Here is a 25,746-nt window from a genome sequence, read left to right as displayed (position 1 = left end):
CTGTCTCCCTCTCTCTGATGCCTTTTCCAGTCTGTCTCCGAGGCCCCCCTTCCGTCTGGCTCCTCCTTCCCCGAGGTTGACATTAATTGTTGGCAGCGGGGGTGCTGGACTGGGGGCAGGGGAGGCAATGAGCTCAAGGCAGCCCTGCTCCCTGCCAGCCCTCTGACTCAGGCTCCCCATTACCGAAGTTTTTCCGCCTCACAGCTGCTTAGTGCAGAGAGAGAGAGAGAGAGAGAGAGAGAGTGTGTGCGTGTGTGTGTGTGTGTGCGTGCGTGTGTGTAGTCGCCCTCCCCTACCCAAGCCTTGACCCTTGGTTCCCCAACCCCTGACCCCAGTTTCCTCGGGAGACACACAAGTTCAACCACGGCTCCCTCAGACAGGAGGTTGGGGACTTTTGCGTGCAGATCCACCGGGGGGGATGGAGAGGGGAGTTTCTCTGTCTCTTTTCCCAATCCAGGAAGTTCTTCCTGGTGTCTGGCTGCAAGCCCTCTTGCTGCACCGGGAGCCCCACTTGTGCCAGGTCCCCAACCCCGGCATCTGATGTGAATCCATCCTTGATGCTCTCTGGTCCCAGCACGCTTCCCTGGCTGGACAAGAGAGGAGGCAGATGGGTGGGCACCCCACCCGTGCACCCCTGTCCCCCAGCGTACGCCCCTGCCTGGATGCTTCCCTGCAGCCTGCTGCCCCCAGGCCGGCTCCCCAGTGGGTGTTTGCAGTTGGACACCCTCCCTGCTGCCTGCCACCGCCCTCCTCCCCAGGCCTCAGCCGCCGGCCAGCCCCCTCCCCGCCCCCCCCTCCCGTCCCCTGCTGCCTCCTCAGCAGCCTCTCCTCCTCCTGGCAGAGCGTCCAGCCCCTGCCTGCTCCTCCCCAGGTCCCGGGCGCCTCTGGCAGGAGCCTCCCTCTCTCCCTCCCTCCCCCCCTCCCTTGGCCGCTAGCTCCTCCCCTCTCCTGCTCCTCTCCCCATTCACCCCATCCCTGCCCCGACTCTGCAGACATGAGGGTCTTGGCCTGCCTCCTCGGTGAGTGACCCTTCTCCTCGGGGACTCCGGCCTGGGCCCCACCCTCTGACCCCTGAGCTCACCCACTGGAGAGCCTCAGACTTCCGGGGCCTCATCCCTGTTGCCTGGGGGATACAGGACATCTGGCCCTCCCTTGCCTGATCCCCCAGGGACCCAGCCTCTGGCACCCCCGTCCTACCCTCTTAGGAGCCCCAGAGACCTACCTCCTACCCCCCCACCCCCGCCCCACCAGCCCTGATCCTGTGGGGGGTCACCCATCATTTGACCTTTAGTCAGGCCCCTGGGGGAGTGCAAAGGGCCTGGGTGCCTGCCCTGAGGCATCTGGGGCCCCGCCCACCTCAAGGACCTGAACCTCGCCAGGCCCTCGACCCAGAGTCCTGCTTCCCAGCGGCGGGGTTTCTGGTTCAGAGGCATGAGGCCTCACTCTGTCCACCCCTCCAACCTCCCTTCCAGTGGCTCTGATGGGGATCCAGGCTGTTGGTAAGTGGCCCCAAACACTTCTTCCATCTGGCCTCACTCAGCTGCAGGCCCACCCCGTGCCCAGCCTCACCCTCCAATGGGACCCTGTTCGCCCCCATCCGCCTGTGACCTCGGGCACCACTTCCCCCAGGACCACCTGGGCAACAGCCTCCTGCTTCCTACGGGGCACCACTGCTCCCCTGGGTACCCAGGAGTTGGGCTCCCCGTTAGCGGCCAGGACACTGGCCTCCCGGTGATGCCCTGCAGGACAGCCCCCAGCCCGTACCCTCCCCCTGGCCCCAGGGTCTCCAGGACATCACAGCCTTTCCTCTGTCCTCCCCAGAGTGGCTGCGTCTGGCCGATGGCCCCCACGGGTGCGCGGGCCGCCTGGAGGTGTGGCACGGCGGGCGCTGGGGCACCGTGTGCGACGATGGCTGGGACCTGAGGGATGCTGCTGTGGCCTGCCGCGAGCTGGGCTGTGGGGGCGCGCTGGCTGCCCCTGGAGGCGCCTTCTTCGGGGAGGGCGCGGGGCCCGTGTGGCTGAGCGAGCTGGCCTGCCGGGGCGGTGAGCAGCAGCTGGGCCTCTGCCCCCACCGCGGCTGGAAGGCCCACATCTGCTCCCACGAGGAGGACGCAGGCGTCGTCTGTGCAGGTAAGGGGCCCTCGACCCCCTCCAAGGAACATTGCTTCAGAGACGACCCAGGGACACAAGTCCTCAGTCCAGTAACTCTGAGAATCCAGAAGTCCAGACACCCCACCCCTGACACCCCCTGCAAAGCCAGGACTTACCACTACCTTGGAGGGTTCCTGCCTCACTCAGGGCCTGCCCTCTTTATAGCATCTGGGGATCGCATGGCGGGGATATTGAGTAATATCTTCCAAACTGAGGGGGAACTTTGAGACCAATAAAGAAAGCAGTAAAGAACAACTATGAAGTTTACTGTGGGGAACTCATACAGGCAGGATGGATCTGGTGGGCAGTGATCCATTTATTTGCAGCTGTGCTGCACACCACCGCAAAGCGTGCAGGAAGATTTAAAGGGGCCAAGGCTAGAGACAGAATCTGAGTACCAAGGGAGAAGCATGTTTTCCTTCCCCCAGGGGGTCTTATGACCATCATTCCTCATGGACCATTAATCCTCTATGTCAGCAAAAGGCATCCTTCCTGTTTTCGTATCAGACGAAGGCAAGGGTAAAAGTTGATAGGGAACCTCTCTGGCTTGGGCGTGTTCCTCGTGAGTGGGACAAAGCTCAGCCAGGCAAAGAGGGGAGGGGGCGGGGCCGCAGGCCTGAGATGGGGCTGACAAAACAGAGCCAGTGCGGTCCAGCCACACGCTGCTCTCCCGAAGGTCAGCGTGTGTCGGACTCCAGGGATTGGGACGACTCACCTTCAGTCCTGGATGGGGACCCCTGGCCGGGGCTGTCTGGGGAGCTGAGCCCCGGCTCTGAGGAGGCCCCGGTGATGCCTGGTGAGCCCCCCCCACATGTGCCCTGTCTCCAGCTTCGGCTGTGAGGGAGAAGGGACAGAGGCCCGTCTCCTCCACAATCCCGAGGGCCCCCGCCAAGGCCCCCTTCGGACCCCTGGGGACTCTCGGGACTGACCTGCGGCCCCAGGAGGTGCAGCTGCCGATCTCCCTCCCTGCTGTCTCCTCACCCAGCCCCCCGCCCAGCCGGGACCCCCCAGAGCGGCTCCCGGAAGAAGAGCCCCCGGCCGCCCAAGCCCGCCAAGTCCACTAGGGCCCCTTTGCTGACTGCCGGAGCCCCCCGCCAGGGTAAGTCCGCGCAGGCCTCCCCTCTGCAACAAATCTGGATGGGGTGAGGCGCTAGGCCCCGCTGGACCAAACTGGGACCCCCCCCCAGGTATGCGGGGGCACTGCATCCCCCGGGGATTCACAGTCAGGCCCAGGCTCCCCACCCGGTCAGGAGACCCGGGTGTCCACTCCCGGGACCCAGGCCCTTGGCCTGCTCAGATCCTGGCTCTCCCCTTAACAGGCGGCTGGCAGGCCCATCTCAAGCCACTGACCACCCCCCCACCCCACCCCCGCGGCTTGAATCCGCGTATCCCCAGCTGCCTCGCACGAGGCCCCTGACTGCCCCTCTCCCCGCCCGCCCGCCAGAGCGGCTGCGCCTGGTCTCCGGCCCCCACGGGTGCGCCGGCCGCCTGGAGGTGTGGCACGGCGGGCGCTGGGGCACGGTGTGCGACGACGGCTGGGACCTGCGGGACGCCGCCGTGGCCTGCCGCGAGCTGGGCTGCGGGGGTGCGCTGGCCGCCCCCGGCGGGGCCCGGTTCGGCCCGGGCGCAGGGCCCGTGTGGATGGACGACGTAGGGTGCGGAGGCGGGGAGCAGGCCCTGCGGGACTGTCCCCGAAGCCCCTGGGGCCGGAGCAACTGTGACCACAGCGAGGACGCAGGACTGGTCTGCACCGGTATGTGCCCGCCTCTCCAGACCCCTCCCCCAGGGCCACGCCCCCTCCCCGCTCACCGAGGTCTCAACTTTAAGGAGCTCTCTAATCCCCTTCCTTCGCCCCTTCCTCTCTTCTTCCCTCCCTCCCCCCTCCCTCCCCCCTCCCTCCCTTCCTTACTCCCTTCCTCCTTTCCTTCTCTCTCTCCCTCCTTCCTTCTTTTCACACTCATTAAGCCCCATCCACACCGGGCACAGACCCAGTTCTCACTCTCCTGACTTTTAGGAGGCAGGGGTGGCCCACAGGTGTGGGGTAGGAAAGTTCAAGGGCTGCACCCACTAGAGGAGCCTGCCCGCCTACCCGCACAGGGGGCAGGAAATGTTTCAGTCGGTGGATGGGAAAGGGGAGAGGGAGCTACAGAGGAAGCTGGGAGCCAGCTCTGGGCCTCACCCCCACCTGCCTGGCCTCCTGGGTGGATGTCCTCGCCCCACCCTTCACGGATGCAGGACAGAAGCTCAGAGATGTAAAGCAGATGGCCCAGAACTTGACTGCCGTGTCTGTCCCACTACACAGATGGATCTGGGTATCTAGCGTGTAGGGTGTGGTGGGGATGGAGACCAAGGGGACACAGGTCGGGGCACAGATTGGTGGACCAGAGGCAGTGATGGTGGTGCCTCCGTGGGAAGCACATGGGGGCAGAAATGGGGCCTCTGAAGCCCAGTTCCCAGGAGGTGAGTTGAGTCTCCAGCGGGAGAAGAAGCTGTTGGGGAGAAGAAGTGAACCCCATTGAGGGGCCCGGGGGCTTGGTATCTTACCAACATCTCTGCTCCTCAGGGCAGCCCCATGAGGGAGCATGTCACTCACAGCTGGGTGATGCAGGCAGGAGTATCTCTCCCTCTCTGGCCTGTCCTTTTCTCTAGACACCGACTGCAGACTAGAGAGATGGACTCCACACTCCCCAGAGGTCACCCAACTCTCACCCCACAAAGACCCAACAGAAATGTACCCCCAAACCAACAAGAGGTTAACATCTAGACTAGTGGTTCTCAACCGCACTCCCCAGGTGATATGGAGACATTTCTGGTTGTCATGACTGTGTGGGGCACTGGGGGTGCTGCCGGCATCTGGGGGGTGGAGCCCAGGGATGCTGCTGGACATCCTACTGTGCACAGGATGGCCCCTCACAGCAGAGAATGCCCTGACCCCCGTGTCAGGGGCGCTAAGGCTGAGAAGCCCTGCTTTACAGGCTGGGGAAGGCAGCTGGGGAGTGGGGACCTGCCTGGGGAGGTGGGTGGAGGGCATCAGGGCCAGCGTCCCCAGGGCTCATCCCTGGGGAAGCAGGGACATGGGGGGCAGTGGATAGACCAGAGTTGAACTCTTGGAGAGCGACTTCCCAGCTCAGAGTCTGTCCCTCACTTGCAAACTGAAGATGGAATGGCTGCTTTCCAGCCCCATCTTGGGCGTGAAGCGGGACACCACACATAGCCTGTACCTGCTCATCCATCCTAGTCACCTGAGCATGTGGCCTGTACCTGCTCACCCATCCTAGTCACCTGAGCATGAGGCTTATATCCACTCATCCATCCTAGTCACCTGAGCACGTGGCCTGTACCTGCACATCCATCCTAGTCACTCGAGCAGGTGGCCTGTACCTGCTCACCCATCCTAGTCACCTGAGCATGAGGCCTGTACCTGCACATCCATCCTAGTCACCTGCGTGCATAGCTCGGTACCTGCTCGTCCATCCCAGTTTCCTGCATGCGTGGCCTAAAGCTGCTCATCCGTCACAGTTTCCCGTCTCTCTGTTCTCCCTCTCCCCACGTCCAGGCCCGGCCCCCAGGCTGCGTCTGGCAGACGGCCCCCACGGGTGCGCGGGCCGCCTGGAGGTGTGGCACAGCGGGCGCTGGGGGTCCGTGTGTGACGATGCCTGGGACCTACGGGACGCCGCTGTGGCCTGCCACGAGCTGGGCTGCGGGGCCGCGCTGGCTGCCCCTGGAGGCGCCTTCTTCGGGGAGGGGGCTGGACCCATCCTCCTGGACGATCTTCGCTGTCGGGGAAACGAGACGGCCTTGCGCTTCTGCCCTGCGCGGCCCTGGGGCCAGCATGACTGTCATCACCGGGAGGACGCTGGGGCCGTGTGTGACGGTGAGGGGGCCCTGGGGGAGAGGCCAGAGCTGGGGCGCCTCGTGTGTTTTCCGGAGGTGTACCCCAGGGCCCCGCACTGCCTCCGTCCAGCAGCCCACCTGCCGCACGTCTTGCTCATCGTGAAACCTCAGTCTCCACCGGGGGTCCTGGGGTGGCCGGTGTGGGGAACCGCCTGTGGCACAGCAGTGGGTGGTGGTCACCTCTTCCCTCTCACGGCCCAGGTATGCCTCTGGGATACGCCCCTCCCGCGGCCCCCGCAGTGGGCAGCAGCAGCTCCAGGCCCAGGGAAACTGCATCCAGGCCCCCGCCCCCCACGGTGAGCCAGGCTGCGCGGACAGCAGGCATTGCGCCTCCGCCCGCTTCCCCTGCGGCCCCTCAGGAGCCTGGGCCGGAAGCTGGTGAGTCCCTCCTGCTCCCCGCACCCCAGATGTGGGGCTCAGCTGCTGCTGCTTTAAGATTCTTTTCCCATGTAGGCCATTGCAGAGCACTGAGCAGAGCTCCCTGTGCTATACAGTAGGGCCTTATTACCTCTTTTATGTATAGTAGCGCGTATATGTCCATCCCAAGCTCCCGATTTATTCCTCCTTCCCCTTATCTCCTGGTAGCCATGTTTGTTTTCTATATCCGTGACTCTACTCCTGTTTTGTAAATAAGTTCATTTATACCCCCTTTTTTAGATTCCACATATAAGTGATATCATCTGATACTTGTCTTTCTGTGTCTGACTTACTTCACTCAGTATGACAATCTCTAGGTCCATCCATGTTGCTGCAAACAGCATTATTTTGTTCTTTTTTGTCGCCGAGTAGAGGTTTAGCTTCTGTTTCCTGCCCCTCCGCCACTCCCCACAGCCCCCAGGTGCCTCCTTCACTGCCTCAGAGGTCTCGGGGAGAGGGAAGGGTGGAGGGGAGGAGACGGACCCCACACGCAGAAGGCCCCTGCTTAGTCTAATGCTCTGCTCCAGCTGTCTTGAAACTCACAGGGCCGCCTCCTTCTCGCAAGTATCGAAAGAACTAGTCAGTGATGTTGTTTTAAAATACAGGCTTTAGGGACTTCCCTGGTGGTCCAGTGGTTAAGACTCTGCGCTTCCACTTCAGGGGCCACAGGTTGATCCCTGGTTGGGGAACTATGGTCTCACATGCTGTGTGGTGCGGCCAACAGGTGAGACCACTGTCACTGCAGAGATAGTTGGTTTCTCACAATTCCCAAGAGGAGGGGGCACAGCCCGCACATGACGCAGGGCCACACGGGAAGCACCAGGGTCCAGCAGGAGGCAGAGGGAGCGAGGGGCGACGGTGGGCAAAGCCTGGAGTGTGGCTTCATGGGGAGGAATGGACAAGGCAGGGTGAGATGACTCCGGATGGGCTGGTTTGCATCATTTCGGCGGGTTCTGGAGCGTAGCCGCTGCTCCTGGTTGTCGGGTACATGCCCTGGGGTGATGGGGCAGGTGGATGATGGCTGGAGTGTGTGAGCCTGACAGGAGGTGGTGGGTGAGGGCTCTGGGTGGGTTGGTTTCATATGAAGGGCACACTCCAGTGGTTTCCTGTCTCTGGGAATCAGCAATCCCTCCAGTGTCAGCAAGGCCCCGAGATGTCAAAGCATCAGGTACCGCAAATAAAAAGCCATGATTAATACAGCCATCTCCTCAAGGTTGCCGAAGGCTGAAAAAGTGGGAACTTGATCGCTATTAGCTGAGGCCTGCTTCCCTTTTTCTGAATAATAATAATAATAATGATAACAGCTGCCATAGACTCAGCTGTCACTGGCTCACATGACCAGTGCTGTTCCAAGCCCCTTCATCAGGTAAAACTACCAGCCACTGGCAGGGTAGGTACCGTCTGGTTTCCACGTTACAGACGAGGCCACGCAGCTAAAAAGTCTGAAAGCCAGGACTCCAATGAGGGCAATTTGTTCCACAGCCCACTTTCTTTATTTTTTAAAAATCATGGTAAAATATACACAACGTAAAATTGACCATTTTAACAACTTTTTGTTTTTCTGGCTGTGCCACACGGCACGCGGATCTTACTTCCCCGACCGGGATCAAATCTGCGCCCCCTGCAGTGGAAGCGCAGAGTCCTAATTATCGGACTGCCAGGGAAGTCCCATTTTAACCATTTTAAAGCATATAGTTTAGTCGTGAAAAATACACTCATCATGTTGTGCAGCCATCGCCACCACCATCTCCAGAGCTTTTTCGTCATCCCGAACAGAGAGCCCAGACCCATTGAACACTCACTGCCCTCCCCTCCATCTCCCCAGCCCCTGGCACACAGCATTGGATTTTCTGTCTCTGTGAATTTGCCAGCCAGGCACTGCGTGTAAATGGAATCGTATAGTATTGGACCTTTTGTGTCTGGCTTATTTCACAGAGCATAATGTTCTCCAAGTTCATCCGTATTGTGGAGTGTGTCAGAATTTCTTTCTTTGTAACGGCTGAATCGTATTCCATCGTATGGATGGACAACATTTTGCTTATCCATCCCATTCGTCCATTGATGGACGCTCGGGTTGTTTCCACATTATTGCTCTTGTGAATAATGCTGCTGTGAATGTTTGCGTACAGGTATCTGACTGAATGCCCACTTCACCTTATCTTGGGTGTATATATCCCTAGGAGTGGAATTTCTGGATCATATGGCAATTCTGAGTTGAGCTTTCCAAGGAACCACCCTTTACCCCTGACTTTTTTTTCTTTTTTTTTGGCGTGCCGCGAGGCTGGTGGGATCTTAGTTCCCCAACCAGGGATTGAACCCGGGCCTCGGCAGTGAAAGCGCGGAGTCCTAACCATGGACCGCCAGGGGATTCCCTATCCCTGACTCTTTATTCCTGTGCCTGATGCAGACGATGGCACAGCACAGGCCTGGATAAACACTTGCTGCTGGGAAGGAAGGGTGGATGAATGGAAGGAAGATGGAGCGAAGGTGGAGGAAGGTCTGACTCGAATTCTTTGGGTCTCTCCCACCCCAGGGTCCCCCCAGCTGCGCCTGGTGGCCGGGCCCAGCAGGTGCTCAGGCCGGCTGGAGGTGTGGCACGGTGGGCGCTGGGGGACCGTGTGTGACGACAGCTGGGACCTGCGGGACTCGGCTGTGGTCTGCCGGGAGCTGGGCTGCGGTGGACCTCGGCAGCCAGACCCTGCTGCCGGCCGCTTTGGCTGGGGCGCTGGCCCCATCTGGCTGGACGACGTGAGGTGTGTGGGGACCGAGGCTTCCCTCGCTGACTGCCCTGCCGCTCCCTGGGGGAAGCACAACTGTGCTCACAACGAGGACGTTGGAGTTACCTGCACTGGTAAGGAGGCCCTGGCCATTCGCTGGCTCCGGGAGGGCTTCCTGGAGGAGGGAACGGGAACTAACATTGGCACTAACATCGATTGAGCGCCCACCTCCTAAGCCCCCGCCCGTGACCGTATTCACACCTCACGATGCGTCCAAATTGGTGGATGTTATGCCCATTTTACTGATGAAGACACTGAGGCACAGAGAGATTACACAGCAGCTAAGCGGCACAGCTGGGATTCTTCCTCCTCTTCTTCCCGCCAAGAATCAAGAAAGTCTCCCACCTAGAGGGAAGCTGAAAAGGAAGAGGAAAGGAAGCAGGCATGGGGCACCGGGAGACGGCAAGAAGCCCATGTGACGGGAGGGCCACTTGAAGTAGACTCAGGCTTGGCCCGTGTTCATTCATTTGCCGTTATTTATCCAGCGCCAGACACTGAGCTAGGTATTGGGTCCTCAGAATGCAACGAACGCAACCCTGGCCTTTGAGAGGCTCACAGTTCACTGTGAGAAAGAGACGCCCCGACAAATCGCTGGAAACCCGTGTGACACATTATCATTTGGGAGGTCCCCAAGACCACCCTCGGGTTCCATAGTTTTCTAGAAGGATTCACAATCAGAAAAGCTGTCTCGCGGTCCAGTGGTTAAGACTTCGCCTTCCAATGCATAGGGTGCAGGTTCAATCCCTGGTCGGGGAGCTAAGATCCCACACGCCTCGCAGGCAAAAAACCAAAACATAAGACAGAAGCAATGTTGTAACAAATTCAGTAAAGACTTTTGGGCTTCCCTGGTGGCGCAGTGGTTGAGAGTCCGCCTGCCGATGCAGGGGACCCGGGTTCGCGCCCCGGTCCGGGAAGATCCCACGTGCCGCGGAGCGGCTGGGCCCGTGAGCCATGGCCACTGAGCCTGCGCGTCCGGAGCCTGTGCTCTCTGCAACGGGAGAGGCCACAACAGTGAGAGGCCCGCGTACCGCAAAAAGACTTTTAAAATGGTCCATATCAGGACTTCCCTGGTGGCACAGTGATTAGGAATCTGCCTGCCAATGCAGGGGACACGGGTTCAATCCCTGGTCCGGGAAGATCCCACATGCTGTGGAGCAGCTAAGCCCGCGCTCCACAACTGCTGAGCCCGCGAGCCACAATTACTGAAGCCCACATGCCTACAGCCCGTGCTGTGCCAGAAGAGAAGCCACCGCAATGAGAAGCCCGCGCACCGCAACGAACAGTAGCGCCTGCTCGCTGCAACTAGAGAAAGCCCGAGCGCAGCAACGAAGACCCAACGCAGCCAAAAATTTAAAAAGTCAGTTGAGGGAAGAGGCATGGGGGGCTGGGTCCAGGAGAGACCCTTGTGGAGCTTCCTCACTTAATTCTCCCAGCGACGACGCAGGACAACTCACGTGAAGTATTGCCAACCAGGGACGATCTCCCAGCCTTGGCGTCAGAGTGTTTATAGGAGCGCAGTCATGAGATGTGGCTGGTGGCCCACTGGTGGCCCGTTAAGTCACAGTGTTAGCAGAGATGATTTAGGTGGCCCTGGCCCCACAGGGAAACAACACACTCTTACCAGGCAGGACGTTGAAAGGGCTTGGAGCTTCCCCCTTCCCCCCGGCAGCCAGGGGCAAAGGGCCAAACCTTTCTTTGGACAAGATTAACCCTTATCCTGCATCAGTAACCCTTGGCATTGCCCATGGTGTCTGCCGCCTTCCCTGTGCTGATCAGAAAGATGTAAGGTGAGCCGTGGCAGCTGGGAGGATGGAGTCAACCATTCTGCCTGAAGCTAAGGCACTTTCCCCTTTCCCTCCCCTCCTGAGGGCCACGGGAGCCACAGAAGGGTTTTGAGCTGGGCAGTGGCCTGGTACCATCCTGGTGGGGCGGTGAGAGCTTCCCCCCACACACGGGGTGTGGGGGAAGACCAGTCAGAGGGTACAGGAAGCCAGGCAGTGGCTGGGCAGATGGAGAGGATGGGTCAGTGTGACGGGGTGAAGGGGGGCAGTCACATCATGATTGTAAGTGCCCAGAGGTGGGATGGTGCCGGCTGTGGCTGGCCACCGTATGCCCAGGTCTGGCACAGGGCCTGGCTCGTAGGAGATGCTTTGTAAACGTCTATGATGTGAATGAATGCATGGGAACTTGGTGGTTGTCTGTAGGGGGAGATGAGAGAGAAGGACAATCACGGTGTCTGCTGTCTCCCCTGTCCTCCCCTCCTGTCTGCCAGGGACCCCCGGCCTGGACTCCATCTCAGACCCCTTCAGTTGGAGCTGGATCCCTGGCCTGGGTAGAGATCCAGACGCCTGGCTCCCGGGGGAGCTGGCCACCAAGCCCTCTGCAAGGCGGACCCCCAGCGTTCCTGAGAAAACCACCACCAAGGCCCCAGGGAAGATACCCAAAAGCACAAAGAAGTGGGTGACCAAAAACGCAAAGAGACCGACCACTCAGCCCGCCGTGATACCAACCACTAAGCACTCCAGGGCCACGGGCACCCAGAGTCCCCCAGAACTGACCTCACTGACCACCACCACTCCGACCACTGAGGCCTCCCGAAGACCGACCTCCGCGTTTACCACCAGGCTGACCACGGAGGACCCTCACAGGCTGACCTCACACACCACCGAAAGGCGGACTCCCCGGGTCCCCCGGGAACGGACCTCTAAGACCCTGGCAACACCGACCACCCAGGGCCCCCGAGAACTGATCTCTGAGGCCACCATGGAGCCATTGGCCGAGATCCCAGGAGTAGGTACTCCAGAGTCCTCCAAAGACCCAGCCCCCTCCCCCACTGGGGCATCAGGTGAGAGGAAGGAACGTGGAGGGTGAGGCTGACCCCTCCTAACCCCTGCTGACCCCTCCTGATCTGGGCTGTCTACCAGCAGGCCTGTTCCGGGTTCGTCTGGCTGATGGGCCCAACCGGTGCGCCGGACGGCTGGAGGTATGGCACGCTGGACGCTGGGGGACAGTGTGTGATGACAGCTGGGACCTGCGGGATGGCATGGTGGCCTGCTGGGAGCTGGGCTGCGGAAGGGTTAGGCCCCGAGTGGGCAAAACCCACTACGGCCCTGGCACCGGGCCCATCTGGCTGGATGACGTGGGCTGCAAGGGAAGTGAGGCCTCGCTGAGCGACTGCCCCGCTAGGGCGTGGGGACAGCACAACTGTGACCACGAGGAGGACGTGGGGCTCACCTGCACTGGTACGGCGGGGGGCGGGGGCTCAGTGGCCAAGGAGTCAGGGTGGCATGGGGGTGGGGACCCAGAGTCACTCCAGGAGATTCGGGAAGGGGACTTCGGAGCAACAGCAAGGACCTCTGAGCCGGGTCGGGGCTGTCCCCTTCCCCAATTTCTCCCAAGGCTATGCAGATGAAGAAGACTATCCCCCCTGGACCTGGGACCCCACCTCAGGAGAGGACCTGGCCAAGGGGACCACCGCGGCAGCGGTGCCTGCACACGCTCTCCCCTGGGGCACGGCTGGGAGCACAGGGGCCCCCTCCCCAACGACGAGGCGCCTTCCAAGCACAGGTGAGGGGCATGGCCGGGGTGGGGAGGGGCCCTCCATAAACCTCTGTGCACCTCCCTGCCGGGCTTCCAGAAAGATCCTCCTAAATGAGCTGGCCTGGGTCTCAGAGACCCCAGACAGGTTTTCCTGGGCTCCAGAGACTCTAAGAACATTCCCTTCCTGGACTCAGCAGTAGCGCTGTCCTCCAGAGCCTAAAGGAGACCCATCCCCACGCCCTGCGGTGTGATTTGCGGAGAATCCGACCAGGCTCAGCAAAGCCCCGGCCCGCAGTCCTCCTGTAAACCAGCCGGGGCCTTGGGAGCCTGTGCCCCTCGATCCGGAGCCTCGACGGAAATCCCCCCAGACCTCACAGCCGAGGCCCACCCTGTCACCACGTTGTCTCCCCACCCCAGCCCCTCAAACCTGTTCTCCCAGCTCACGCTCTGGTCAGGGTCGGGCTATGGCTCAGAGGCGGGGTGGGGACATCCAGGTCGAGGGCTCTGTCCTCAGCCGGACCCCCTTCCTCTGGCCAGTGGGAGCAGCCTCCAGCCCCTCAGCTCTGTCCCTCTCTGCCCCTCCGCCTCTGTCTCGCTGTCACCTGCTTCCCTCCTTCCATCTCTGCTGCCAGGGGCCTTGACCTTGACCCCCGGGGCCTTGACCCCCCTCAGATGTTGCCCATTTCTCTACCTTCCTCATTGTGTGTGTGTGTGTGAGAGATCTCTGTCCTATCCGTGCGCAGGGTCTCTCTTGATCACCCTCTGGTCCTGTTTCTCACATTCTCTCTCTCTCTCTCTCTCTTTTTGGCCTCGCCTGTGTGGCACAGGCAATCTTAGTTCCCTGACTAGGGATGAACCCGCGCCCCCTGCAGTGGAAGCGCAGAGTCTTAACCACCAGACCCACCAGGGATGTCCCAAAGGAATTTATTTTACTTTTTAATTTTATTTAAAAATTTTTATTTATTTATTTTTCCCTTTCAATTTCTCACCCTCCTCATCTCAAACACTTTTTTTTCACCGCCCATTTCTTTCTCATCACCTTTCTAATTTTTTTTCTTTCCTTATCAAGTTCATACTCGCATCATTTCTATTTCTCTCTTTATTTCCCCACAGTCAACTTCTCTTTATCTTTTCCCCTCTGCGTCTGGCTCTTTTTTCTTTCATTTTCCATTTCTCACTCCCCCACCCCCAACCCGTATCTATTTCTCACTGTACTTCATGGCCAGTTTCTCTTCATCTCTTCTCCTGTGTCCTCCTCTTTTTATTTACATTTTCAGTTTCTCACGCTCATTGTCTCTGTTTCTCACTATTTTTTTTTTTATTTTTTTTTTTTTTTGCGGTACGCGGGCCTCTCACTGTCGTGGCCTCTCCCGTTGCGGAGCACAGGCTCCGGACGCGCAGGCTCAGCGGCCATGGCTTGCGGAGCACAGGCTCCGGACGCGCAGGCTCAGCGGCCACGGCTCACGGGCCCAGCCGCTCCGCGGCATGTGGGATCTTCCCGGACCGGGGCACGAACCCGTGTCCCCTGCATCGGCAGGCGGACTCTCAACCACTGCACCACCAGGGAAGCCCTGCTTCTCACTATTTTTCACGGTCGGTTTATCTTTTCAGCTCCGAGTCTCTTTTTTCTTTCTCTTTCTCTGCCCCTCCTCGTCTCTATGCCTCGTCAGCCTCTCTCACCATCTTTCTCATTTTTTCTCCAAGTCCACACCCCGTCACCGCTGTTTCTCCCTGTTTTTCACGGCCAGTTTCTCTTCCTTTCCCTTGAGTCTTCCTTTTTCTTTCACTCTCACCATCGCGCCCTCCGCTGCGTTTCCCACTCAACCTCCCCCCCACCCAGGGTCGGTTCTCCCCTCAGCTTTTCCTCCGTCTCCTCATCCTTCTCGCTGACTCTCCATCCTACCATTTCCCGCGTGGCGGCTTCTTCCCCCGGCTCTGCCGACCCCGTCCCCCCGCGACGACCGCTCTCTCCCCCCAGGTGTCGCCGCTTCTGCTCCATGTCCGCAGGACCCCGCCCCTCGCACCTTTTCCCGCGTTTTTCACACGCTCAGCACGCATGCGCACTCCGAGGGCCTCTGCGAGAGGGGCGGGGCCTCGGATGGAGGGGCGGGCAGGGCAGACTTCAATCGCCCCGCGCCTTGTGACGTTACAGGCGCGGTGCGCCTCCTGATTGGCCGGCTGGCCCACGCCGCGGCAATAAAAGCGGGTGAAGAGGGCGGTGACCTCACAGAGTGGCGTCTGCCTCGGTCTGGTCTCGTTCCGGCGGGGAGGGTAGGGGGGCGCGGAGCAGGCATTGGAGGTACGGAGATTTGGGGTGGGGGGCACGTGAGCTGTGAGTTAGGGCTCAGTTTCCAGAGGTGATGCTCCTCACCTGGCAGTGTGGCCAGGATTTCTGAGCTTTGTTCTCTGCAGCCCGGCGCCACCTCCCTTATCCCGTAGCGACCCCTCGTGGCGGAGAGGTCCGATGCTGGGCGCGAGGCACAAATAAATACAGAACTAGGAATTGCACGATGGAAATCTCAGGGGTAACGTGTACAACCTTAGTAATGGGAAGACTTGGAGGGAGGTGCGGGGTGGCGTGGGGAGAGGGGAAACGACAGACAGGAATTCCTATCCTCGTTAGCAAGGTGGCCTTGAAAAAAATGACTGCTTCTTTGAACCTCAGTTTCTTCCTCCGGAAAAAAACGAAAACCGGAGCTCCAAGGACCCTGGAAAGAGTCAAGGAGAGCTCACTGTGCCAGGCTCGCATGATTCCAACTGGGTGACATAGGTCCTGGTGTTGCCCCTGTGTTTCAGGTGCGGGGAACATGAGGCTCAGAGAAATTAAACTTTAACTTAGGAGCCATTATTGAGATCCATTTTAAACGATTTCACGCACAGTTTGCTTGTTGGATTGGAAAAGATTCTGGAATAACTGAAGTCATTGCAAGAGTGAATTCTGTAGTACAGCTCGCTGGGTTCCAGCTGTGGCTGCTCTGGGATTAGAACAACGAGCTGGGTGACCTCAGGTCCCAATCCAATGAGCAAAATGTGTGTGAAATCATTTAAAACCGCAAAACATTGGTTGTTAAAAGTTATTTACTGTAAATGAGCAACAGCTGCAGGATCCCAGGGACGGAGTGATTATTTCTAGTAGAGCAATTGGGAAAGACCTCGCAGAAGAGATGGCGTCATTTTCACCAGCAGACACCAGGAGGAAGGGGATTCTCAGAGGAGCAGAGGCTGGAGTTGAGAAAATTGCATTGCCTGTTTAGGGCACGTCGTCTCTGCTAGACTTTTAGCTGTCTTGTATTTGGCTATGTCAGTTTCTGTTGTTGCCATAACACGGCCACACATTAGGGGCTTAGACAACACACGCTTATTATTTTGCAGGTCTGGAGATCAGAAGTCCCACATGGGTATCACTGGCTAGAATCAAAGTGTCAGCAGGGCAGGGCTGTGTTCCTTCTGAGGCTTGAGGGGAGGATCGTTCCCATGCCTTTTCTAGCTTCTAGAGGCCCCTCCATTCCTTAGCGCATGGCCCCTTCCTCCATTTTCAAAGCCAGCAATGCTGCATCTATCTCTCTGGTCCTTCTTTTGTCTTTACATCTTTGTCACTACAGCCGGGTTAGATTCTCTCATTTTAAGGATTTGTGTGATTAGATTGGGTCCACTTGGATTAACATAGGATAATCTCTTCATTTCAAGTTCTGAAGCCATAATCATATCTGCAAAGTCCCTTTTGCCAGGAAAGGTAACATATTCACAGGTTCTGGGGATTAGGGCTTGGACATCTTTGGGGAGCGTTATTCTGTCTACCACGGGATCTATGTTGTAGAGACTTAGTAGAGACTTTTTACATACTTGTTGAATGAATGAATGAATGAATGAACCAGTGAGAGACCGCTGTGTAAGTCTGGAGAGAGTGTACAGGAGATGAAGCTGGAAGCTTATGAAGGTTGAATTCTCACTTTCCATTTCACTGAAGCAAAATTTCTTGAGGCTTCCTGGATGATGGAATTTGGAGACGCAGACATTAATTCATGTCTGAAATGTTTGCTGTGTGGCAGGCATGAGTACTAACCCCTGGGAACATAGCAGTGATGAGCACAGCAAGGGAGGGGGAAGGGAGGGCTAAGTGTTATAATTTAAAATAGGATGATCAAGAGATGACTTACTAAGAAAGTGCCATTTAAGTGACAACCTCAAGAAGGAGAGGGGGGAAGCCATGCAGATATCTGTTTGGAGAGTGTTCTGTAGAGAGCGGACAGCACATGCAAAGGCCCTGAGATGGGCGTGTGCTTAGCTGGTTCAGGAAACAGCAGTAAGGTCAGTGGGGCGGAAGTGAAGTGGTTGATGGGGATGATGGCAGGAGGTGAGGTCTGTGGTCCATTGTAAAGACATCTGCTGTGATGGGGAGCCTGGAGGGAGCTAAAGGAGCCTTCCAGACAGAGGGAGCAGCATGTGCAAAGGCCCTGTGGTGGGACCTTGGGAGACGGGCAAGAATGCTGGCCTGGCAGGAGTGGAGTGAGCCAGGCAGGGGGAGAGTGATCGGGGATGAGGCCCGTGTCTGGGTTTTATTCTATGTGCAGAAACCCTTGGCATTTTAAGCACTTTAAGTTATGGAGGATGTGATCACATGTGTATTTTCTTTCTTTTTTGGGGGGGTGGGGGGGCGCGCCTTGTGGCATGTGGGATCTTTGTTCTCTGACCAGGGATCACACCCATGCCCCCTGCAGTGGAAGAGCAAAGTCCTAACCACTGGACCGCCAGGGAAGTCCCCCACATGTGTATTTTCAAAGCATTCGCTCAGGATGCCGCAGGGGGGTGGATGTAGGTGTAAGAGTGCATGCAGGGAGACCAGAAGGTCCATGCAGACATGACGGTGGCCTCAACAAGGGTGGCAGTGGAGACTGAGAGAAGTGCAGGTGTTCAAGCTACATTCCGGGGGTTGAGCTGGTAGGTTCGAGTGATGCGTTGGGTGCGAGGGTTGAGGAGAGAGAGTGACGTAGGGGATGGGGACCCGCCTTTTACTGGACCAGGGAACGCTGCGGGGTGGGTGCACAGGATCCAGAGTGGGGATCTTAAGAGCTCCATTAGTGATGCGTTCGACACATCCAAGTGGAGATATGAGATATGCAATCCTGGAGCTCCAAGGAGTGCCTGGGAGGAGGGAATTTGCAGCTGCGGGAATGGATGAGGCTATGCAGATGGACAGCCATGTCTAATGGAGTTTCCACACCCAGTGGGGAGGTGGGATGACTCATGGACTCGGGATATCGCTGTATGTCATGGCTGCGCAGAGGGGAGGGCATCCAAGATTAAATGCCAGATTATAGGCTTCCCTGGTGGCGCAGTGGTTGAGAGTTCGCCTGCCGATGCAGGGGACACGGGTTCGTGCCCCGGTCTGGGAAGATCCCACATGCCGCAGAGCGGTTGGGCCCGTGAGCCGTGGGTGCTGAGCCTGCGCATCCGGAGCCTGTGCTCCGCAGCGGGAGAGGCCACAGCAGTGAGAGGCCCGCGTACCGCAAAAAAAATTAAAATGCCAGATTACATTTAGAGGTTGCATGGTAATAAGAGCATCAATAATAGCTAATATTCATTGAATAATCTCCGTGTGCCAGGCACCATCTAAGTGCATCCCGTGTTTGTTTGTTTTTGGCCGCAACGTGTGGCCTGTGGGATCTTAGTTCCCCGACCAGGGATCGGACCCAGGCCCCCTGCAGTGAAAGTGCAGAGTCCTAACCACTAGACCACCAGGGAAGTCCCCAAAGTGCATACCATGGTTTAACTCATCTCCTCCACGTGGAACATTATGATATGAGTACTATCCTTGTCCCCATTTTATAGGTAGGGAAATTGAGGTCCAGAGAGATCAGGACAGCGTAGGGCAGAGCTTGGATTCAAACTGCAGAATTCACACTCATAACCACTCCAGCCACGGAGACTGGGAAGAAGCCTGTGATAGAATTAGCTCTGAAGAACCCAGGAAGCACAGAGCAGGGTGTAACTTCCTCAAGGGGAAGCAGGGAGTGACCTTGGAATCAAATTCTAAATAAAAGCTCAACAGGGAAGGAGTGAGGTGCGACCCAGGAGATCTACCCCCAGAGGGAAGATGTTGCCGCTCAGAAGCAGATAGACCTGCTGGGTCTGAAACCCAGTGCTGCTCCTTAGCTGTGTGGCCTTAGGAAAATTCCTTGCCGTCTCTGGGCTTCAGTTTGGTCATCTGTAGGGAAACTGCAGCTTCTTTGCCCACCAGCTCCCCATGAGATTGCCAAAAATTTAAAATGTCTCTCAGCGGCAAGGATGAGGGATAAAGGTGGGCAGTTTGACAACATCTAGAGAGATGCCTTCTGCACGGCAGTCCCACAATTAGGAGTTGACCAATTCCCACTCATGAAGAATCCACTGCAGCAAAACATTGGCCACAACCGAACCGCCCGTCCACAGGGGCATAAATAAATCGGCAGTTGTGTGTTCCTACGATAGAATGTTACACAAGGTTAAAAAAAAGAAGGAACTAGAGTTATATGCATTTAACTGAAAGGACAGCTTATCACTGGCCAGCCCTGTGACCCCATGGAGTAGGTGCCATCACGATACCCTTCGTACAGGTGAGGAAACAGAGTCGTGGAGAAGTGAAGTGACTTGCTCAGCCAGCTAGGAAGGAACGCAGCCAAAAAGCAGGCTGTGAGAAGGTGTTTGCTGTATATATGTATATGTGCAGTCTTTCTAGTTGTAGGAAGCTAACACATGTGGAAACAATATAGCATTAGGGAGTCCCACGTGTATAGCTCAGGTGTAAAGGCATGCTTGGGAACTATTAACTAAAGGCTTCTCTGACAAAGGGAAGGGATGTGACTGGGCCTCGCAAGGGCTGTAACTCTGCAATGCTGCTTCCTTTTTTTCGATGTATATTTTAATTAAAAAATCTCATCGATCACACACTAATGGATCACGAATGAGAATGTGGCCATATCTTAGAGTACATTTGGAGTACACACGGACCCAGGGAGTACGCCTGCACTTGGTGGGCTGACATTTTAACAGGAAGCCAGCTTCAGTTTGTGTTCTTGATGGAGTCCTCCTAAAACCCAGCATCTTGGAAAGAAATCTTCACAACACTGTTATTACTCAGTTCTCCCCATATCTCTCAAGGTGGCGAGGATGGTTATGAGCCTTCCTGGACGTGGGATACACCTTCAGGAGAGGTCCCAGCCAAGGGGACCCCCACCGCAGGCATACCTGGACCCTCTGGCACCGCTGGCACCATCAGGAGCCCAGGCCATCCCTCTCTAGTTCCAAGGGTCCGTGGGGATACAGGTGAGGCATGTGGCTGGGGCGAGGGGGCCAGGGTGTTTGTGTGGTGGGATGGAGAGGTGGACTCCAGATTTCCCCATGGTGACCCAACTCTCACCCTAGAAAGACCAGGCAGAAATATATCCTGAGACAACGGGTTATTATCTGTACCAGTGGTCTTCAACTGGGGGCAACTGGCAACATCTGAAGACATTTTGGGTTGTCATGACTGGGAGCAGGGAGGCTACTGGTACCTGGTGGGTAGAGGCCAGGGATGTTGTTACACATCCTCTGGTGCACAAGGTATCCCCCACAGCAAAGAATCATCCAGCCCCAGATGTCAACAGGGCCAAGGGTGAGAAACCCTAACCTATACCATGTAAGTCACTCTGACAAATAAGAAAATGATAGGAAATCCTATAAGAGAATGGGCAAAAGATACAAACAGGTGATTTGCAGAAGAGGAAGCCCAAATGCCCAACGAGTATATCTGGAAGTGCTCACATTCATCATGAATCAGAAAATTCAAATTAAAACAATGACGAGCATGGAAAAAAATTTGAAAGGTAGATAATACCAAGTGTAGGTGAGGGTGTGGGGAGACAGGCATCCCCACTGGCTGTAGCAATTCGATAAACACAACCTAGTGGTGTTTAGTGAAATTAAATATGATTATATGTTATTACCCAGCAATCCTGCTCCTAGATCTATATTCCAGAGAAATTCTTGCACAGGCTTATAAGGGAATATGTGTGAGGATGTATTAGGGAATTGGAGGCAAATTAAGTGTCCAACAGCAGGGTAACAAGGAAGAGAAATGCAATGGTTACACGTGATGGAATTTTATGCAATAGCTAAAGCAATGACGAGCTATATACACAGCAACATGGATAGGTATGAAAAACATAATACTGAGGGGAAGGTCAAACAGAATGAGATTTCCAGCAGCATATTATTTGCAGAAATTAAAAGCACAAACACAGAAATACAGATACACTTATATATTAACATAAACACATCTATGCATTCCGTATTGTTTAAGATCACACATATGTTTAAGGCCATATGTGAAACACACTAGAGTGGAGGTACCTATGGGAGAGGACGAGGGGATGGAGATTGGGGTTAAAGAGGAGAAAAAGTAAAATGAAACAAGAGAAGACATCGCAGGGACTATTAATGACAACATACAGTGGGGTATGAGTAGCTTAGCTCTCTGCACCTTGGGTCTGAAAAATTAAAAATCAATACCACTCTAGGTTACTGAGTCCCTGTTCTATCGAACTAAGCTGAGATTCTTGAAATAATAACTAGGCACAGTTAACATTTATCAAGCAATATACCATGTGTCAGGCACTATTTTATGCACTTTATATGTATTATGCTTCAACATATTTATATGTGTTAATCCTCGTAGCAGCCACATGAGCCCTTCATGAATGATGTAAGTGCTATAATTGTTCCCATTTCACTGATAAGAGAAATTGAGGCACAGACATCAATGACTATGGCAGTATAAATGATCATGAGAATGCTTATCATGTGCTAGGCATTGTGTAAGTGCCCTGCACACACACGATCTCTGAATCCTCATGATTACTCTACAAGGGAGGTATGTGGATGTCTATGGTTTACAAATGGGGAAGAAACTGAGATTCAAGGCAGGTAAGTAACTTGCCCATGATTACCCAGCTAGGACGTAATGGAGCTGGGGTTTAAATCCAGGCAGCCTGGCTGGAGGCCAAGCCCTTTACTTAACTGCTCCTCTGACCCTGCAGGGGGACACGACGCACCTCAAAGACCCTGCAGAAAAGTGGAATTCTGTTGAGCTGTGCTGTTCAATATGGTAGCTACTGACACAGGTGGCTATTTAAATTTAAGTGAATCAAAAATTTGGAAAAGGAAGGACCTACTGTATAGTACATGGAATATACTCAATATTTTCTAATAATCTATAAGGGAAAAGAGTCTGAAACAGAATATGTATATATGTGTGTGTGTATGTATATATATCTGAATCACTCAGCTGTACACCTGAAACTAACACAACATTGTAAATCAACTATACTTCAATTTAAAAAATTTAAAAAAAGAAACCCATTCAAAGGTAAAAAAAAGAAAATTGAAAAAGGAAACATTCATTCATTCCTTAGTTGAACTAGCTACATTTCGACTGCTCAGAAGCCACAGGTGACCAGTGGCTACCATATTGGACAGCACCGAACATTTCCATGACTGAGAAAGTGATACTTAATGGCCTAGGCTCTGTATGTAAAGGACTTGGGTTCAGATCTTGTCCCTGGAACTTTCAAACTGTGTGTGACCTCGGGCAAGTTACTTACCCTCTTGGCCTTATTTCTCTCATCTGTAAAAAGTGCTTAAAATTCACATTTACCTGGAAGCAGGGCCTGGAAGAGGGTAAGCCTTCTCATTTTACTCGGGCCTAAAATTTGGGGGCATTCCAAACACTTAGTAATGAAGATAAATAAGATCTTAATACCATAGGTTAAAAAACAAATGAATGCAAAAACAATCCACGATGAACTAAATAAAATTTTAACTAGAGTCAGGATCTGACCTACCTCACCAGGATCTGACAGAGCCAGTTTTAGGGGGGATTCCAGTGAGGTAGGTCGGATCCTGTCTTGGATTAAAATTTTGACTTTTTGTTCATTGTAGATCTTTTGTATTAATTTTGATTGTTTAAAAATATGGCATAAAGAGATTTGTCTTGATTACTGAGATTACCCTTCAGATTCCCCCTCATGCTATGCACCGTCTCCCACTCCCCTCTCCCTCTTTATCTCCCTTCATCCCAGGCCCCCCTTTCGGCCCCCTCTTGCATCCCTTTCGGCCCCCTCTTGCATCCCAGGTACCCCTCCACATCCCACCTCCCCCCTGCCGCCCATCTCCGCATCTCCCAGAGGGGAGGACGCCAGGTGGCGCCTGGAGACATGGAGGAAGCGTGGAGGTGGGGCACTAGGGCGGATGAAGTCTGCCGGCGACCCATGACGTCACAAAGCTTTCTGCCTTCCCATTGGTCAGCCCACCCCTAGGAGGCGGACCATGCCGCGGGATGGGCGGAGCAGACTGACCTCCGCCGGCCGTCTTTCCTCCAACAGGTTCACTGAGGAAACCGTGGCCCGAGCGACGGCTGCGGCCCACAGCGGCCAGGACTGCTCCCCCCACCACTTCCCCAGCTCCCTCCGCCTCGCCGGGGCCCCCGGGCCCTGTCCTGACCTCTGACTCCGCGCCGCAGCTCATCCCCACAGCAGCTTCAACGCCGGAGGTGACCTCTGACCCTCCCGCCACTTTGCCGCCCAGCCCAGACCCGGCCTCCTGGATGAACTCTCACCACACCTTGACAACCCCTGGCCTTACCTTGTCCACCCCTGATGCCACCGTGTTTCCAGCGCTGACCCCTGGGCTTTCACCCACTCCACCACCCACCATGCCCAAAGAACTGACCTCTGACCCCTCTGCACCGGCGGTGGTGACCCGCCTTTCCCCTACCTCAGAGCTGACACCAGAGTCTGACACAACCCCAGTCTGGGACACATCTCCATACCCCAGCGCAACTCCAGAACCTTCTAGTTTCCCAGACCCTTCCACAAGTCCTCACCCCACTACCATCCCTCACTCCACCATGACCTCTCACCCTACCACGACCTCTCACCCCACTACCACCCTTTACCCCACCACGACCCCTCACTCTAAGACCTCTCACCCCACCACAACCCCTTATCCCACCATGACCTCTCACCCCACTGCCACCCCTTACCCCACCCCCACCCCTCACTCTACCACAACCTCTCACCCCACCACGACCCCTCCTCCCATCACCACTGCTCAACCTATCACAACCCCTTACTCAACCACAACCCCTCAACCCACCACGACCCCTTATCCCACCACGACCTCTCACCCCACCACAGCCCCTTATCCCACCATGACCTCTCACACCACCGCCACCCCTTACCCCACCCCCACCCCTCACTCTACCTCAACCCCTCACCCCACCACAGCCCCTCCTCCCATCACCAGTGCTCAACCTATCACAACCCCTTACTCAACCACAACCCCTCACCCCACCACGACCCCGCAACCCACCACAACCCCTCCTCCCATCACCAGTGCTCAACCCATCACAACCCCTTACCCTGCCACGACCCCTCACCTCACCACCACTGCTTACCCCACCATGACTCCTCACCCCACCTCAACCCCTATGGTCACTGCCAAGTCCCTTCTAACTTCCTTGGGAACAGAACTTCCCTTTCCCTCTTCAGCACCAACAGTCAAGCCCAGCCCACACCCCCGGTTGACCTTCACAGGGGCCCCTCACCCCTCCACGTCCCAGATGTGGAGCCTAGAGCCCTGTCCAGCAACTGAGTCCAGCCCCTGCAGGCCCTCTCCAGCCCCCAGCGTAGACACACTGTCCACTGAGAACTTCAAACCACCCACAAGCCCGAGCCCCAAAGTAACCTCTCCACCTACCCAGACTCCACACTCAGCCTCTGACCCCACTGTGACCCCTGACCTCCACCTGTCCCCTATGGCCCCCCCCTTGGATCAACCTGCCCCTGACCGCCTCACCCTAGGGCCAACTCCTGGTCAGAGCCCTGGCCCCCTTGGCCCATGTGAAGCCCCAGTGCCACCTGTAAGGGTCATGGCTTGTGATCCGCCTGCCCTGGTAGAGCTGGTGGCCGCTGTGAGGGATGTGGGTAGCCAGCTACAGAGGCTGACACAGGCTCTGGAGCGGGACCAGCAGGAGCGCCACGCCCTGGGACTGGGGTTGACCCAGCTGGTGGAGGCTGCCCAGGGTCTGGGGCAGCTGGGTGAGGTTGTAAAGAGACTGGCAGAGGTGGCCTGGCCCCCCAGCACACCTGCACCAACCACTACTACCCCAGAGGAGGAAGAAAGGCCTCTGCGGGGAGATGTGTGACCTCATCTGGGGTCTGAGGGACTTAAGACACTCCCAAACCCAAATAGGAAAACCAAAGTATCTAATTAAAAACAAAATGTGAATGATGTTTCTGGGGGACTAGAGGAGGTGGAATCACAAGATCTGTTTGTGAATACAACAGGCACCATGTGAGGTGGTGAGGATGGTGAGGACAATGGTGATAGTGGTGATGAGTATGTTGGTGGTTTTGATGGTGAAGATGAGAATGGTGATGGTGATGGTGAGGATGATTATGATGATAATGGTGGTGGTGATGAAGGTGACCATGATGGTGGTGATGGTAATGAAGATCATGGTGATGCCTATCCTGATGGTAATGTGATAATAATGATGAAAGTGATGGTGATGATAATGGTGGTGATGGTGATGATGGAGATGATGGTGGAGATGATGGTGATGATGGTGATGATGATGGTCATGAAGATCATGGTAATGACTATTGTAATGATGGTGATGATGATAATGGTGATGATGGAGATGATAGTGATGAAGATGATCAGGGTGATGATGGCAGTGATGATCATGATGGCAGTGATAATGGCCATGATGAAGCCCCACGAGGGCAGAAATCTTTGTCTTGTTCACAGATGTATGCCCAGCCCCTAGAACAGAACCTGACACCGACTGCACCCTCCATTAATATTTTTTGAATGATGAGTGCGTGATAATAATAACTAGTGTTCACTGGGCACCTCCTATGGGTCAGGCTCTGTTCTGAGGGCT

General features: G+C 55.9%; 1 protein-coding gene across 6 annotated transcripts; it reads left to right on the top strand.

Annotated features, from left to right (window-relative positions):
* The first annotated feature begins 150 nt into the window (after positions 1-150).
* Positions 151-25,085, top strand: SSC5D (scavenger receptor cysteine rich family member with 5 domains). 6 transcript variants are annotated; one of them, XM_067718940.1, is made up of 14 exons: positions 151-1,019; positions 1,473-1,499; positions 1,822-2,130; positions 2,828-2,947; positions 3,137-3,250; positions 3,596-3,904; positions 5,708-6,025; positions 6,247-6,423; positions 8,996-9,313; positions 11,512-12,084; positions 12,167-12,481; positions 12,639-12,806; positions 19,917-20,081; positions 23,180-25,085. In XM_067718940.1, exons 1-14 carry the CDS (start codon positions 608-610, stop codon positions 25,000-25,002), a joined length of 5,148 nt encoding a protein of 1,715 aa, XP_067575041.1. In that variant the 5' UTR covers positions 151-607; the 3' UTR covers positions 25,003-25,085. The 6 variants fall into 6 exon arrangements, with proteins under 6 accessions (XP_067575041.1, XP_067575040.1, XP_067575045.1 ...); XM_067718939.1 differs by having other exon boundaries at positions 12,164-12,481; XM_067718944.1 differs by having other exon boundaries at positions 1,380-1,499; positions 12,164-12,481.
* Positions 25,086-25,746: the final 661 nt, after the last annotated feature.

This window comes from Pseudorca crassidens, chromosome 20, assembly GCF_039906515.1.
Source record: "Pseudorca crassidens isolate mPseCra1 chromosome 20, mPseCra1.hap1, whole genome shotgun sequence".
Classification (NCBI taxonomy): domain Eukaryota; kingdom Metazoa; phylum Chordata; class Mammalia; order Artiodactyla; family Delphinidae; genus Pseudorca; species Pseudorca crassidens.
Note: the sequence above shows the minus strand (reverse complement) of the source record. Positions and strands in the feature narration are given on the sequence as shown.